This window comes from Nomascus leucogenys, chromosome X, assembly GCF_006542625.1.
Source record: "Nomascus leucogenys isolate Asia chromosome X, Asia_NLE_v1, whole genome shotgun sequence".
Classification (NCBI taxonomy): domain Eukaryota; kingdom Metazoa; phylum Chordata; class Mammalia; order Primates; family Hylobatidae; genus Nomascus; species Nomascus leucogenys.
The window spans coordinates 12,294,999-12,309,307 of record NC_044406.1 but is presented as its reverse complement, the minus strand read 5'-3'; the positions used below and the strand labels follow the sequence as shown (position 1 = coordinate 12,309,307).

Sequence of the window (14,309 nt, the reverse complement as noted above, 5' to 3'; positions counted from 1 at the left end):
GGCAGATGAGTGTCCTTTCATTGCTGGGAACTGCCATCCAGGGAGGCTTGCATTTATAACTGAGAGACAGCAGGGTGAGTTAGCATGCTAAGAAGGGGGAAATGGGCTGGGCATGGTCACACCTGTAATGCCAGCTATTTGGGAGGCTGAGACAGGCAGATGGCTTGAGCCCAGGAGTTTGAGGCTACAGTGATCCATGATCGCACCACTGCACCCCAGCCTGGGTGATAAAGTGAGACCTGGACTCTAAAAGAAAAAAAAAAAGGAAGTGGGTAGAGTTCACCAAGGAGGCTTTCTAAAGGAGATGGACTTTAGCCCGTGCCTTTCAGGAGGGGACTTGGAGATGGGGAGACAGTGCGATTGGGATTTTGGCAGATGATATAAGGCAAATCCTCAGCAGAGTACCCAGGCTCCCCAGCTTTGTGGTTGAGTTGCAGACTCTTTGGGTGAGAGAAAAACCCAGCCCCGGTGGTTTCTGCTGAACCAAGAAGGAACTGCTCCAGAAACATGACCAGGATTCCAATAACGGCGGTTAAACAGCTAACAAAGAGGAGTCTGGAAGGCTGGCCCTTGTTCATGTTGGCTGGAACATGCTGGGTAGATGAGTTAATTGGGGGCCCTCACAGGGAATACTCATTGTGCCACTCTTAATGAGAGAATCCAAGTGCCCCATGGGATGTAATAATTAGGAAGCATGTTGTCAGTAGATCAGCTGTCTGTCTCCTGATGTATGCCTTGTGTACACAGGAAGAAATAGAAGCTTTTCTTTAAAAAAACAAAAAACAGGGTCTCACTCTGTCACCCAGGCTGGAGTGCAGTAGTGTGATCATAGCTCACTGCAGCCTCCAACTCCTGGGCTCATGCGATCTCACATCACCCTTCTGAGTAACTGCAGCTATAGGTGTGCCCCACTACTCTTGGCTATCTTGTATGTATGTATGTATGTATGTATGTATGTATTTTCATAGAGACAGGGTCTTGCTATGTTGCCCAGGCTGGTCTTGAACTCCTAGGCTCAAGCAATCCTTCTGCCTTGACCTCTCAAAGTGCTGGGATTACAGGCATGAGCCACACTGTACCCAGCCAGAAACTTTCTTGAAGCTAGTTTAAAAACCCGTCATTTGGTCCTCATTTCGCATTTTGGCTTTGTTTCTTCACTGTAGCTCTGTCATGTTGGGGCCCATTCCCCTCAGGGTGGTGAGACATAAGGTAAGGGTATTCCTTGTCTCCTTCACTCTACCTCCCTAGGGTCTCTGTGCCCCTGGAAACTCAGCCCCACTCAGGTCCCCGGGCAGTCTAGACTCAAGGCCATCCACCTGCCTCACTAAGACCCAAGACCATCGTGCCTTCCGTTTTGTCACCCATAAAACAGAGCTGATGCTTTCTCCTTCCTAGGGCTATGAGGTGAACTAAATCAAGACACAAATGTACCCTTCTCAATGCTGGACAGGTTGCCCTTTTAACCTCTCCATCCCTACCACCTCTTCTAAGATGAAATTCCTTAAATCTTGGAGTTGGATGACTTCCTTTTCCCTCTATTTCCCCTTCCTCACTTCCATTTCAGAAGGAGAAGCATCACATCTTGCCACCCACAGCTGGCCCTCTTCCTCTCCTGTGATCTCCATTCATCATCTGTCCATCTTCACCGGCATCTTTTGAAACCTGTCTTTCAGTGGCTGTCACTGCCTTTTCAGCATAAGACATGTTTGGGCCCCTCTTCCTGACTGTGTTTTTCTCCTTAAGCTGCCTGCATCTTTCTCTGGCCTTTCCCTCACTACCAAATTTCTTTAGAAAGTGGGCTGCCCCTGCTTCCTCTTCTTCACTTCTCAGCTGAACTTCTATAGCCTCCCTGTAAAGTGGTTTCCATTCCAGGCTTTGCACTGATGCTGGCAAGGACATCGGAATTTTCCATTTCAGTGGCGTTTGCCAAGTCCTCGCCTTCTGGTTGCCTTGACTGTGGGGACACCTCCTCCTTCTTAAAATTCCCTCCTCCTCTGTGACAGGGCCCTGTCCTGGATCTTTGCCAACATCTTGTGCATCCTTCGAGGGTGGTTCTCCCACTAGAGATCCCCTGAATTAGGAGGCACCTGAAAGGTTTTCTCCTCTGTACCTTCTGCCTTGGCATCCCACCCACTCCTGTGATGATAATAGTTTCCTCTCTGCTGATGATAACGCTCAAGTCTTCATTTCCAAACTCTGCTTAGGTTGAGCAGCTGCACAGACACCACCCACATGGCTTCCAAACTTGATAGTCCTTCTCACTCTCCTTATCTGGTGTGGGTAGAATTGTGTCCCCCACCCCCCTCAAAAAATATGTTGAAGTCCTAACTCTTGCTACCTATGAATGTGGCCTTATTTGGAAGTAGGGTCTTTGTAGGCATAATCGAGTTAAGATGAGGCCATACTCAATGAGGGTAGGCCCCAGTCCCATGTGACTGGTGTCCTTATAAGAAGAGACACAGACATAGACACACAGAGAGGACACCATATGATGACGGAGGCAGAGATGGAGTGATGCATCTGCAAGCCAAGGAACATCAGGATTGCAGGCTGAAAGAAGGGACTTCCCCTAGAGCATTCAGAGAAAACATGGAAAACATGGCCCAGCCCACACCTTGACTTTGGACTTCTCACCTCCAGAACTGTGAGAGAATAATTTCTGTTGTTTAAAGCCATTCACTTTGTGGTACTTCGTTCTGGCAGCCCCAGAAAACCAATACATCACCTGATCTCTCCAGTTCCCTATGGGACTCACTATCCTTTTGGGGATCCAAGCTGAAAGTCTCAGGATCAACCCTGAATCTCTCCCTCTTGCCTTAATACCCACCTTTTCATTTCTGCCTCAGCTGAGTATGCAGTCCCCACCTCTTCCCTAATCAAGTATGGTCGCCGTGACTCTGCCCTCTTCAGTCTCCTATCTGTCCATCCAGCTGCCCTCTGGATAATTTTCTTAAAACAGCTCTGATTGTGTCACCATCATCGTAGCACACATTGTCTGTTTCCCTCCTGCCTCCAGCAGTTGGCTGCATATTGGAATTGCCTGGGGAGATTTAAAAGCTCTCATGCCCACCACACAACCCCATCTGTCAAATCAGAATCTCTGGGGGTGATGCCCCGGCATCAGTATTTTAAAAACTTCCCCTATGATTCCAGTGCACAGCTAGGCCTGAGAACCATTTGCTGATAGAATATCATAATAGCCAGACTAAGTTTAGGGAAGAAAAGATAGCTCTAAGGCAGTGGTTCTCAACTGGAGATGATATTACCCTCCAGGAGACACTTGGCAGTGTTTAGAAACATTTTAGGTCATCGAAACAGGGGTGGTGCTCCTGGCATCTAGTGAGTAGAGGCCAGGGATGCTGTTACACATCCACGATGCCCAGGCCAGCCTCACAATAATCATCCAGCCCTAAACATCACTAGTGCCAAGGTGGAGCAATCCTGATTTAAGAGTGAGGAGAGGAGCAGCAATACCGACCTTGACTTTGGGACAGACAGAGGCAGTAGACACCAGTGCTGAGGAGGCACATGCTACCTCATGCCACAGTACTGCCTGTGCTGTGCCCATTTGGCAGCCCAGTATGTTGATACTTTTCATGCAGCACCAGTTTCCATCACAGGAAGCCTCAGCCTACTGGTGCCAAACTTATTCTCTTGCTCTCCTTTTGAAAATGAGGTTCAGTGGAGGCAGAGTGCGGTGGCTCATGCCTATAATCCCAGCACTTTGGGAGGCTGAAGCGGGCAGATCACTTGAGGTCAGGAGTTCGAGACCAGCCTGGCCAACATGGCAAAAACCCTTCTCTACTAAAAATACAAAAATTAGTTGGGCATGGTGGCACACGCCTGTAGTCCCAGCTATTCGGGAGGCTGTGGCAGGAGAATCACTTGAACTCGAGAGGCAGAGATTGCAGGGAGCCGAGATCATGCCACTGCACTCCAGCCTGGGCAACAGATCAGGACTCTGTCAAAAAAAAAAAAAAAAAAGGTTCAGTGGAATGTTTTTGTCAGGAGAGAAAGGGTCACTACAGCTCAAGTTGGCTTTTGCCAAACTCAACAATCACTGTTTTGGTGGCTCCTGAGGCTCCTAATGAGGACACTGACAGTCATTAAATAAACAAGTGATTAAGTTGAGAAGAGATTGGCTAACAGAGGTTCCGTGTGTGCTCATTGTCATCAATGTTAGCCAGTTTTTTTGTTTTTTTTTTATGTTAGCCAGTTTCATGACAGTGACCTGCCTGGGCTCCACCTCTACCATTAAAGAGAAACACCAGCAATGATGGCTTATAGTTCATGTAGCTTTACCATTTATAAGCATTTTCCTGTACACCAACCAGTTTGATTTGTCTTTTCAACTCTTAGCTTTATGCAGTGTCATTTCCTATAAAGGAAAGTATAGCAAATATACAAGAGGTACTCAGAAAATACATGAAGGAAAAAACTAAAAAGAGTAACGGATCAAAAGATATTTTTTTAAAAACCCACATTGGATGAAAAATGAGAAATTTAATTCCGGTAATGGAGGACAAAGTCTTTGCCAAATTGATAAAGCTTTGGGAAATTCTGATTATGGAAAGGACCCAAATCTAGACAATCAGATTCTAAATTCCTGGCTCCATGCTATGTGTCCAGTTTCTGTGTTTTTAAATGTATGCAGCATTTTTAACATCACAGAATTATTAATATGTTGAATATTATTGCTACTTTATATAAAAAGTATCTTTTCTGTCTACTATTTAAGAATTCTTGCTGTATTTATCATTCTGTTTTCTCCAAGTAGAGAGAGGGCCGACATATTTGCTACCAGAACACATCTTTGATTTTGTCATGGGGAGCAGTGTGAAAATAGGAGTCACAAGGCCAGGCGTGGTAGCTCATGTCTGTAATCCCAGCCCTTTGGGAAGCCAAGGTGGGCGGATCACCTGAGGTCAGGAGTTTGAGAACAGCCTGGCCAATATGGTGAAACCCCGCCTCTACTAAAAATACAAAAAAAAAAAAAAATTAGCTGGGCTTGGTGGCCCCACGCCTGTAGTCCCAGCAACTGGGGAGGCTGAAGCAGGAGAATCGCTTGAACCTGGGAGGCAGAGGTTACAGTGAGCCGAGATTGCACCACTGTACTCCAGCCTGGGCAACAGAGCGAGACTCTGTCTCAGAAAAAGAAAAAAAAATAGGAGTCACTTAACACAAACTTATTTTAAGCACAATTTATTTACAATTTAGAAAAAAGAAAAATTGCTGTGTAATGGGGCTTGAAGAGAAAAAGAGAAATAAAATTTGTTGAGGGAGGTGTGAGCTTGTTCTGGGTATTGATTTCCTTGGAGGGGCAATGAGGAAGGATTATGCCAGGGTGTTTCTTGTTGCTTAAATGTTCCATGAAACACCAAAATTGCAGAGGTATTAGTAGTTAGAAAGAATGTGGAAACATTCCTCCTTCTGATTAATGACTGCCCACTGAGGAGTCCTTCAAAAGCCAGAAGAAACCTAAAATATCATCCTAGAAAGTTGGAAGAAGTAGGCATTTGACAAAGTCTTTGCTAGCTATGTGACTAGGATAAGGATGTGTCAGTATATCATTATGCAAGTTGATGAATCCTCGGTCAGCTGAACAGTCATAGTCATTAGCATAGAAGAGTGATTCGGGTCAGGCTCAATGGCTCATGCCTGTAATCCCAGCACTTTGGGAGGCCGAGGCAGGCGGATCGCCTGAGGTCAGGAGCTCAAGACCAGCCTGACCAACGTGGAGAAACCCTGTCTCTACTAAAAATACAAAATTAGCCAGGGTGGTGGTGCATGCCTGTAATCCCAGCTACTTGGGAGGCTGAGGCAGGAGAATCGCTTGAACCTGGGAGGCAGAGGTTGCAGTGAGCTGAGATCACGCCATTGCACTCCAGCCTAGGCAACAAGAGCAAAACTCCGTCTCAAAAAAGAAAAAGAAAAAAAAGTGATTCTATTTCTGGCCTATAATAGGTGCTTAATGAACCTTGTATGAATAAATGAATGAATGAACAAACAAATGAAAGAACGAACCAGCCAGCTGACCAGGACGATGTCCATAGAGATCTACATGGGATTCCCTCACCTTGGTCTTGTTGTGTTCAACATTTCTGTCAATGATTTGAATCCCAGACACACAAAGCATATTTACTATACTTGGAAACAGAACAAATCTGGGAAGATCATTAATGTAATAGATCACAGAAGAAAAATCCAATATGATCTTGCCAGGTTAAAAACAGGGCCAAGATGTACAGGCATCAGCCAAAGCCCTATGTATGAGTTTAACATGTCAACTGGGCTCCTATTTTGAGGGTGATCGTGAAAGAGACTGGGAAGTGTTGTATCCTTCCCCATCATGCAGCCTTCTCACAGACGTTCCAAAGGCTATTTGGTGGTAAAACTCCTTTCTGCTTGCCAGTCCTCATCCTTTTTCCTCCTTTTATGGTATTTGACACTATTTTACACTGTTAACTTGATGCCCTTCACAGAACCTTTCTCGAATTTCATGATTCCACTTTGGTCTTATGTCCCTCGTTTTCTAATTTGTCCTTCTTTGTTTCTTTTACCCTCTTTTTAAAGTTTTTCCTTTACCTTTACATTTAAAAGGTAGTGTACCCTAAGCTCTAATCTTGGCATACTTGAAATCTGTATCTCTCCCTGGTTGTTTAACATTCATTTAAAATAGATTTTGTTGAGGACCCACTATGTGCCCAGAAGTGTTCCAAGAGCTGGTAATACAGTGGAGAATAAGACAACAATTTCTGCCTTTAAGGAGCCTGTATTCTAGGAGGATGGGAAGTAATGAGCAAATAAGTGAATAACAGTGTTGAGTCGTGGTTAAAGCTATGATGAAACTCAAATCCAGATTAAGGGGACCAGGAATGTCAGGGCTGCTATTTTAGACAAGAGTCAGGGAGAGTCCCCTGAGAAGATGGCATTTGAGCAGAACTGGGCTTCTTGTACTCCCAGGGCTGCCTCCACACTGAAGACTCCCAGATGCTGCTCTCTGGCCAGCCCCTCTCCTCTGGAGCCATATTCCTGAATGCCTCTTAGTCCCTGCATGATGTCCTAAGAGCACCTTCAACCACGCTTGATAATCTCCCCTACCAAACTTCTTCCTTCTCTTTGGTTCCCCATATTGGTTCCCAGCATGACCATCTCCTCACTCACCCAAGCTAGAAACTCTAGCCTCCCCTTGAAATCCTCCTCCACCCCTACTCATACCAATCCAATCCAGTGACATCTGGGTCCTCACTTCCTCCCCATGCCATAGTTCAGGTTCACACTGTCTCTTGCTTGTACTGTTTCAGGAGACTCCTGACTAGTTTGCCAGCCTCTAGTCTCATCATACCCCACCCACCCTGTCTTCCACATTACCAGTAGAGTGACCTTTGTAAAGCACGATCAGCTCTGCTCTTGACCCTTCTATCTCTACCTACTGCCTCCAGGGCTAGCAAGGTGTTCAACCTACCTGGTTCCCAACCTACTGGCTCAGCCATCTCCCATCAGTCCCTCTGTCAGAAAAATCACTTCCTGACCCTTTGACAGTACCCTCTTTTTCCTCTCATATGCCCTTCAATTTTTCCTAGAGCTCTTTCCGTTCCTCTTTCCTACCTTTCCCTTCCTCTTTCCTACCTTTCCCTTCCCTACCCTACCCTACCCTACCCAGCAGGTTTCTAAGCATTACTGCAATAGCCAACTCAACTCTGCAAAGCTTTTTTCAAATTCTCTTCCCCCTCCATCCATTTTCTTTGTTGTGATACCATAGTGCTTGTAGCAGGCAGGAGCACCCTGTTTTAGAAGAGTTTTCTGTGTCCCATTAGCCGTGGGTTACCTGGAGACAGGCATCGTCACTTGTGCATGTCTGTGCTGCTTGTAGATGTTGGCACTAGGGAGGTTATTTCATGCGTGTTTACTGAGCTGGCTGCAATTATACAGAAGACTTACAAACATACAAGTCAAACCACGTGAAACTGCTGTTCTTCTTGGTTAATAGCAGCAATTTCGTATGTTCATTCTAATACATCTGTTTTGTTCAGTATTTTGTATTCCTGTTTTGGCTTTCAGAAGTGTTCTTACCTTCAACCAGACTGCCTTAGAGCATGGGGCTCAAAGAAATATTTTCAGCTCTGGAAGACATTTTCCATCCTACTCATTCTACATATAGAACTTTTCTGGCCAAAAATGGATGCATATCTCAGAAATGTAATAAGCAATACTCTTCTCTCTTCCTCTTGACAATTGTTGTTTTTCAAATGGTTTATCATAAACATCAGTGAGATCTTGAGGCTGTTATAAAGTGATATAATGGTAATTTCTAGAATTGTAATACATTATCCTAGTGAAAAGAAAATGATGAAGTTGTGAGTAAGGCAAAAGTGATGAATTGTTCATTTACATGTAGTTTTTCAGGCGGAAAGTAGATGCAGGTATCAACTGGAGGATGTGTGAATATTTTGTCTAATGGTTTTGATCTCAATGATATAGAACTAGAGTTGTTCTTAAATTAAGAATGTCTTTCATATTTTGCCTTTTCACCAGCATCACTATTAAAATAATATTCTTAAGCAACAGCCAAAAAATTATTAGGATCTGCTGGTTCTATAATCAAATGATTTTGCTGGACACTTTAAAAACCAATAACAGCTAACCACAGTGTCCTCTTTTGTGCTAAATTGAATTTTGTTTTGGTTTTAATTCTCATTTGAACTGCTGGGAAAACAAGCCTGTTACAGACCAACACTTGCCACCTTTCTATATTTGAACGGACCTAAGTAGTCTTTGCAAAAAATGTCTGAGACTGTCCTATCAGGACACACCATAGGGTTTTCTCATGGAAATAATTATATCACAAACGAATCTTTTTTCTAAAGTCTGTGGTTTTAGGCTGCCAAACTTCTCAATCCCCTGACCAGGAGACAATAAAATTGGCTGGGGCCTTAATTTGAGGGAATACATATTTGATTGTGGGCGTGGTCTTCTAAGACAATGGTAAAGGGAAAAGCAAGATGTAAAATTAAATGTTGAAACAAGCTAAACTGGTTTTAACACATCTAGAAGTATTAAATGTAAGAAGGTTTGAGGGATTATCTAAAACCAAGGTATTAAAAGATCAGGTTTTTAGAAGATTTTGATTCAGTACCTTATACTTTTTTTTCAAGGAGTTGAGCAAGAAACCATCAAAACTTAGGAGAGTGATTTTAGGAGAGGGTGGTCTCCAACTTGTCTTTATGTTTGCTTCCAAGATAAGTGTTAAGCCCAACGAACTAGCAGACTATTCATGATCTGGGAATCCTATCAATGGTCATCCCTGTATTTGACTTGAGTCTCTCTAATTTTTTATAGGGACGGCGAAGGCCAGTTGGTCAGCCAAATGCATAAAAAATAGTGCAGAAATTAGTGATGCTTGGAAACATATGGCTCATAATCATGATAAAGGCTTATATGTTGGTATGGGTTGAGAATGTTGGCCTCATGGTATCTGGGTATGCAAGAAGGCAAATCATTATTGGTATACTAGCCTTTATGTTGAATATTTAGAAAGCTCTTGAAAACACCCCTTTGATTTGGAATGAGGAATTCTAATGAGTAAAACTCCATATAGAAATAACCATATCCGATTAAAAAACTATTTTGATTTTCATTCCAAGAAACTACCAAAATGTCAGCTAGATATACTTGTGAACATGTTATGCTTATTTTTAAATAAGGAAGGGTGCCTTTTTACAAATTAGGCTTGATTTTCTCTTACTGTCATATATATTAACTATCGACAAGGGAGTGTGTTCTAATAACAAATTGCTACATTGCTATCGTTAAATCCATGTTTGAGTTTTCTTCCCTCTAATGTATTTTTCTCCCCCTCTTTAATTTATATTTTTAAAAAGCAATGTACTTATCTAGAAATTGTATGAAAGACAAATATTTAAGAAAGTAAATAGAGACTATGGGCACGTCCTTTGAATATGCTTTGCCAGGGTCGAGGGGTAAATGAAATAAATTGATATATCATAAAGGGGCCACACAGGAAAGAAAGTGTCATGCCTATGCAAAGACATGCATTCTCTTTAGAGACGACATATATTGCTGTGGACCAACAAAGTCACGTGGTGGGAAGGGGCTCTTTTCTTTCTCCTTCACATCCCCTCCTCTGATGTCACAAATCTATTTTTTCCTGGGAGAATTAATTAGCATTCATTGGGTGTACTTGGCTAGAAGAAACGAGGTGGGGAGAAAGAGAGAGATCGAGATTGAGATCTTAAGAAAGAGAGCAAGGAGGAAGAGCCCGGTGGGGAGCAGGTCCTTCTCCCCCACCCCACCACCCCCAACTCCTACCAGAGCTGCATTGAGACTGTAGGCACCACTGGGCGCCGAATGGCTGTTTTCTAACTGGGATCCTCGGTGACGTATGGCTGCCTGCCCCTTGGCAGCTGTCTTTATGGACCAGTAGGCAGAGCGAAATTGACGCTGACAAGACTTTTGCATCTTGGAAGGGACTGTAATCTACTGTAGTGAAGAACAGAGCCTCTCAATCAGACGGGTGTAAATAAGAGACGGAGGGGAGTCCAAAAGAAAAGGAAGAGGAGGAAAAACAAGTGTGTGTTGGGGGGAACAGGGGGAAAAGCATTTTTGGTGGATGGTATGAAGCCAGCCATGGAAACTGCAGCTGAGGAAAATACTGAACAAAGCCAAGAGAGAAAAGGTACCCAGCGCTCTGACAATAGCCTGTTTAAAGCTTTTCACTGGGGGGTGCTTAAAAAGGGTTAGCTGGGTTTTGTCTCTCTTTTAAAATGGCTCTGAGACAATCCCTATGGCATGGTCTTGCTTTCAGGGTTGATTTTTTTCCTGTGGGCTGATGTTAAATTAATAGAGCAGCCTTTCTTCAATCCATTCCTGTTCCAAATCTTTCTACCGACGTGATATTTCATAGAGAGATGTCTATAGTTTGTCACCTTGGGCAGATGCATTGGGGAAACTGTCTTTTTTTATTAATATAATTAATCATAACTTAGGTCCTGTGTCCTGCATGTTATATTCCAGGAACATGGAATGTGTAGTTTTCTGCTAATGCTGAGGAGGAACTGGAGGGGCATGCATGTTAATTCTGCTTTGGTTCCGCTAATGCTGTAGTGATTTGGGCATTCTCTAATTTTCTTATTCTAATATGATTGCTCTTTCCTGTATCAGGCCCTGACTACGACTTGTAATAATCATTTACAGTTGGAGCTTCAGAGAGGGGACATCAGCTCTGTCACCCAGTGCTGATGGAAAGGCAGGGCGGGGGATCTTCTGCTAATTATGACTTGGAGACTGGGGGGAAGAAAATTGATAAAGGTCCTATTTCTTAAAGGGAATCTTAGAACGTACCACAATTTTCATATACAGAATGGCTTTTTGGAGGAATAAAGTGTTTTTGCAGTAAGAAAATGGCAGAAAGTAGGAACGAAAATTAATCTCTTTTTTCTAAATAATGACTGATTTCAAGTTTGATGTCCCATAGAATCAGCTCAGCCACTGTTAGGTTAATGGATCTCACTGCATTGTAATTTATCTCCCTCACTCAAAGTCATAGACTGTCATAAATGCACAAAAACATATTCTATAACCGCAGTGGCTCTAATATAAAAAGCCATCATGCTAAGGTTATTTCTCACAACCCTTGCGTCCACTGATAGTCACTAAAGAGTAATTCTCCAGTACGGGGACAAAACTTCGTTTTATTTATAAAGATATAGGCTGAACCATGTGAAATTGCTGATAGTCAACCATTTTAAACCTACAAAAACAGCAATTACTTGTACTTCAGCTTCACAGTATGCCGGGGTAAAGACTGCTTGTTTTTATATAAAATTTCATTGGTACACAATAATATTTTATCCTAAACAGAGCAATTTTACTTTTTAAATTTTTTTTTTGGGTATCACACAAGACACATAGCATAAAATTTACCATTTTAAGTATACGATTCAGTGGCATTAATAGCACCTTAATTTTGAAATTGTTTGTTTAGTTCAATCCTCGTATCAAACCTACACCTCCCCACCAAAAACCCAGCCTGTATTTTCCTGTGTGTCTTTAAAAAAAAAAAAATCTTCATCAATGGCCAAATAGCTATAAGAGAAGCTCTTGGGAATATTTATCAAGATGAAGAAGTGAGATCAAAGTTTTTTCCATGATGACTGGAGACTAAGTTGATTGCATGTTGTCGGGGTATGATAATGTAATAGCATTGTCCCAAGGAAGCCTATCACGGTTTATAGTCTTCCACAATTTTATCCTAAAATTATGATTTTACTTAGTACATACTTTTAATTTTTATTAGCGTGGTATTCAACCATGGCAGATAAAACCGTTTTGGTCTTTGCAAAAAAATCCCTTTTTAAAATTTCTCTCTGAAAGGAAGCAAAGGTCATATAACCAATATTAAATCATTACTACACGACTGTGTAGCTTATCACTTAGTCTTATGGACTGCTATTATTTTATGTCAATTAAATCTTATTTAATAACAGATCTACAGGTTGCTAGTACATCCCTGACAACCTGTATCTGAAAAGTCATTAGTTGTGATTTTAGAGACAAAATTAGAAGCAAAAGATAATTTCTGAAGGAACTTTAAAAATTACCTAAATGTATAAACACTAGCTGCTTGTTAAATAATTCAAAAATATCACACTACCAGAAGCTAGTGTGACATGTACGGTACATGCTTGAATAAGAATACAAGCCAGGGAATTTGTTTTTCCTGATCTACAGCAAGAGGGGATGTGGTTGTTATGTGACCCACCATAATTGTTGATCTGGAGGGTGGCTTATCTAATCTGCATTTAGATGAACAAGTTCATATGCTGGCTACACAAAATCAAAGCCCACACAAGACACTTTGTAGTTTCCCACTTTGCTCACCCATCATCATTAAAGTACACATAGGATAAAATGATAGCCACAAATGTTTCTGCGTGATTGTCACATCAGTATTCCTTCAGATTTAATTTTAAGTTTATTAAAAAATTATTTTTCCATTGAAATTAACATTTTAAAACTTGACATAATTATTTATAGAATGTATTATATAATTCTTGAGCTGGTGGATCTGTTTTTTATGTTTTAACCCTTTCAACAAAGGATTTTATTCATTAAATTTAATCCTGTAAATTTTGTCAGTTTACACAGAGTTTTTTATGCACGTATATATTTTTTTTCCTGTGTTTCTCCTTTCCCATCTGTTTTCAATGGTTGGTGATGGAGCGATGCCTGTCTCTTAATTTGGGGCATTATTGCCCAATGGCTAATACCCAATAGCATGTGAATTAATATCTTTGGATAATTATTGCAGTGTCTATTAAGAACTAAGAATGTAAATTAAGCTTAGCTTTATAAATTGACCTTGCTTTTCTAGTTGGGATCTTTCCTGGGAGTTTCAGCAGGACAACACAACCCAGCTATTGTGATTCACTAACTCCTACAAAGAGAGCTCTTTCTTTAAACTAAATCAGAATGACTTTGTTTCTACTTTAGACAAAATCCATGTCCTTAAAAAAGGAAAGCATTTGTGTTTTTTCAGTCTCATAATTTTTATCACAGAATGCTACCAGATACCAAAATTCACAAGAAGTATTTAGTAGGTATTTAGGGAATTTTAAGGAAAGCAAGCAGATTTTCTTAGATGGATGTAAGAAATGCCAAATTATTACAAATGACAGTTTTTAAATTAAAAGCATTAAAGTGTGAAGATTCAGTAAGCAGATTCACTGACATGGAATAAGAGGAAATGAATAAGACAGAATCAAAAGAAATAGATCATGGAACCCAATAATAAAAAGATGGAGAGTCGGTTTCCATTGATTTCAGTGGAGTATTGTTGTCATTTCATTTGTGAAAATAAATGCATCTGAAATTGCTGAGAGTGGGTAATCACTGAGTAGAAAAACAATTGAATCATAACAACTTTGTATGCTCTATTATGGGGGAAAAATCTGTCTGTTATGAAAATTATTTTCATTATATGTAGGTAATTGAATTCTACTGAAACAATTATAGTCAGGTTAGTTAACTTCCTATGAATCATTGCTGAAATAAATTACAGGCATCAAATTAAATTCCTAACCACACAGGAAGAAAAATATAGTGAATGGGAAACAATGTGTAATTTAGAATAAATTACAGGATATAGTCACAGTAAGAAATGAATTTAAATTATTGACTTCCTTAAAAAATTAATACGTCCATTTTAATCTTTTTGATCAAATAGATACAATGTCTTATGTTTTTTTAATTTAGCAAAATGTATGCACTTTTGGCTCTCATTTTTCATT

General features: G+C 41.2%; 1 protein-coding gene across 7 annotated transcripts in view; it reads left to right on the top strand.

Moving 5' to 3' along the window:
* Window positions 1-14,309, top strand: part of GPM6B (glycoprotein M6B) — a 167,206-nt gene that overhangs the window by 110,863 nt on the left and 42,034 nt on the right. For 4 of the 7 annotated variants that reach the window (XM_012500927.1, XM_003261051.4, XM_003261053.3 and 1 more), the window contains exon 1: window positions 10,181-10,696. The exons of the other annotated variants lie outside the window; for them this stretch is intronic. In XM_012500927.1, coding sequence (XP_012356381.1) covers window positions 10,636-10,696 — 61 coding nt within the window. In that variant the 5' untranslated portion in view covers window positions 10,181-10,635. Of the gene's footprint in view, window positions 1-10,180; window positions 10,697-14,309 lie in introns of those variants that run through there. 7 annotated transcript variants of the gene reach the window in all.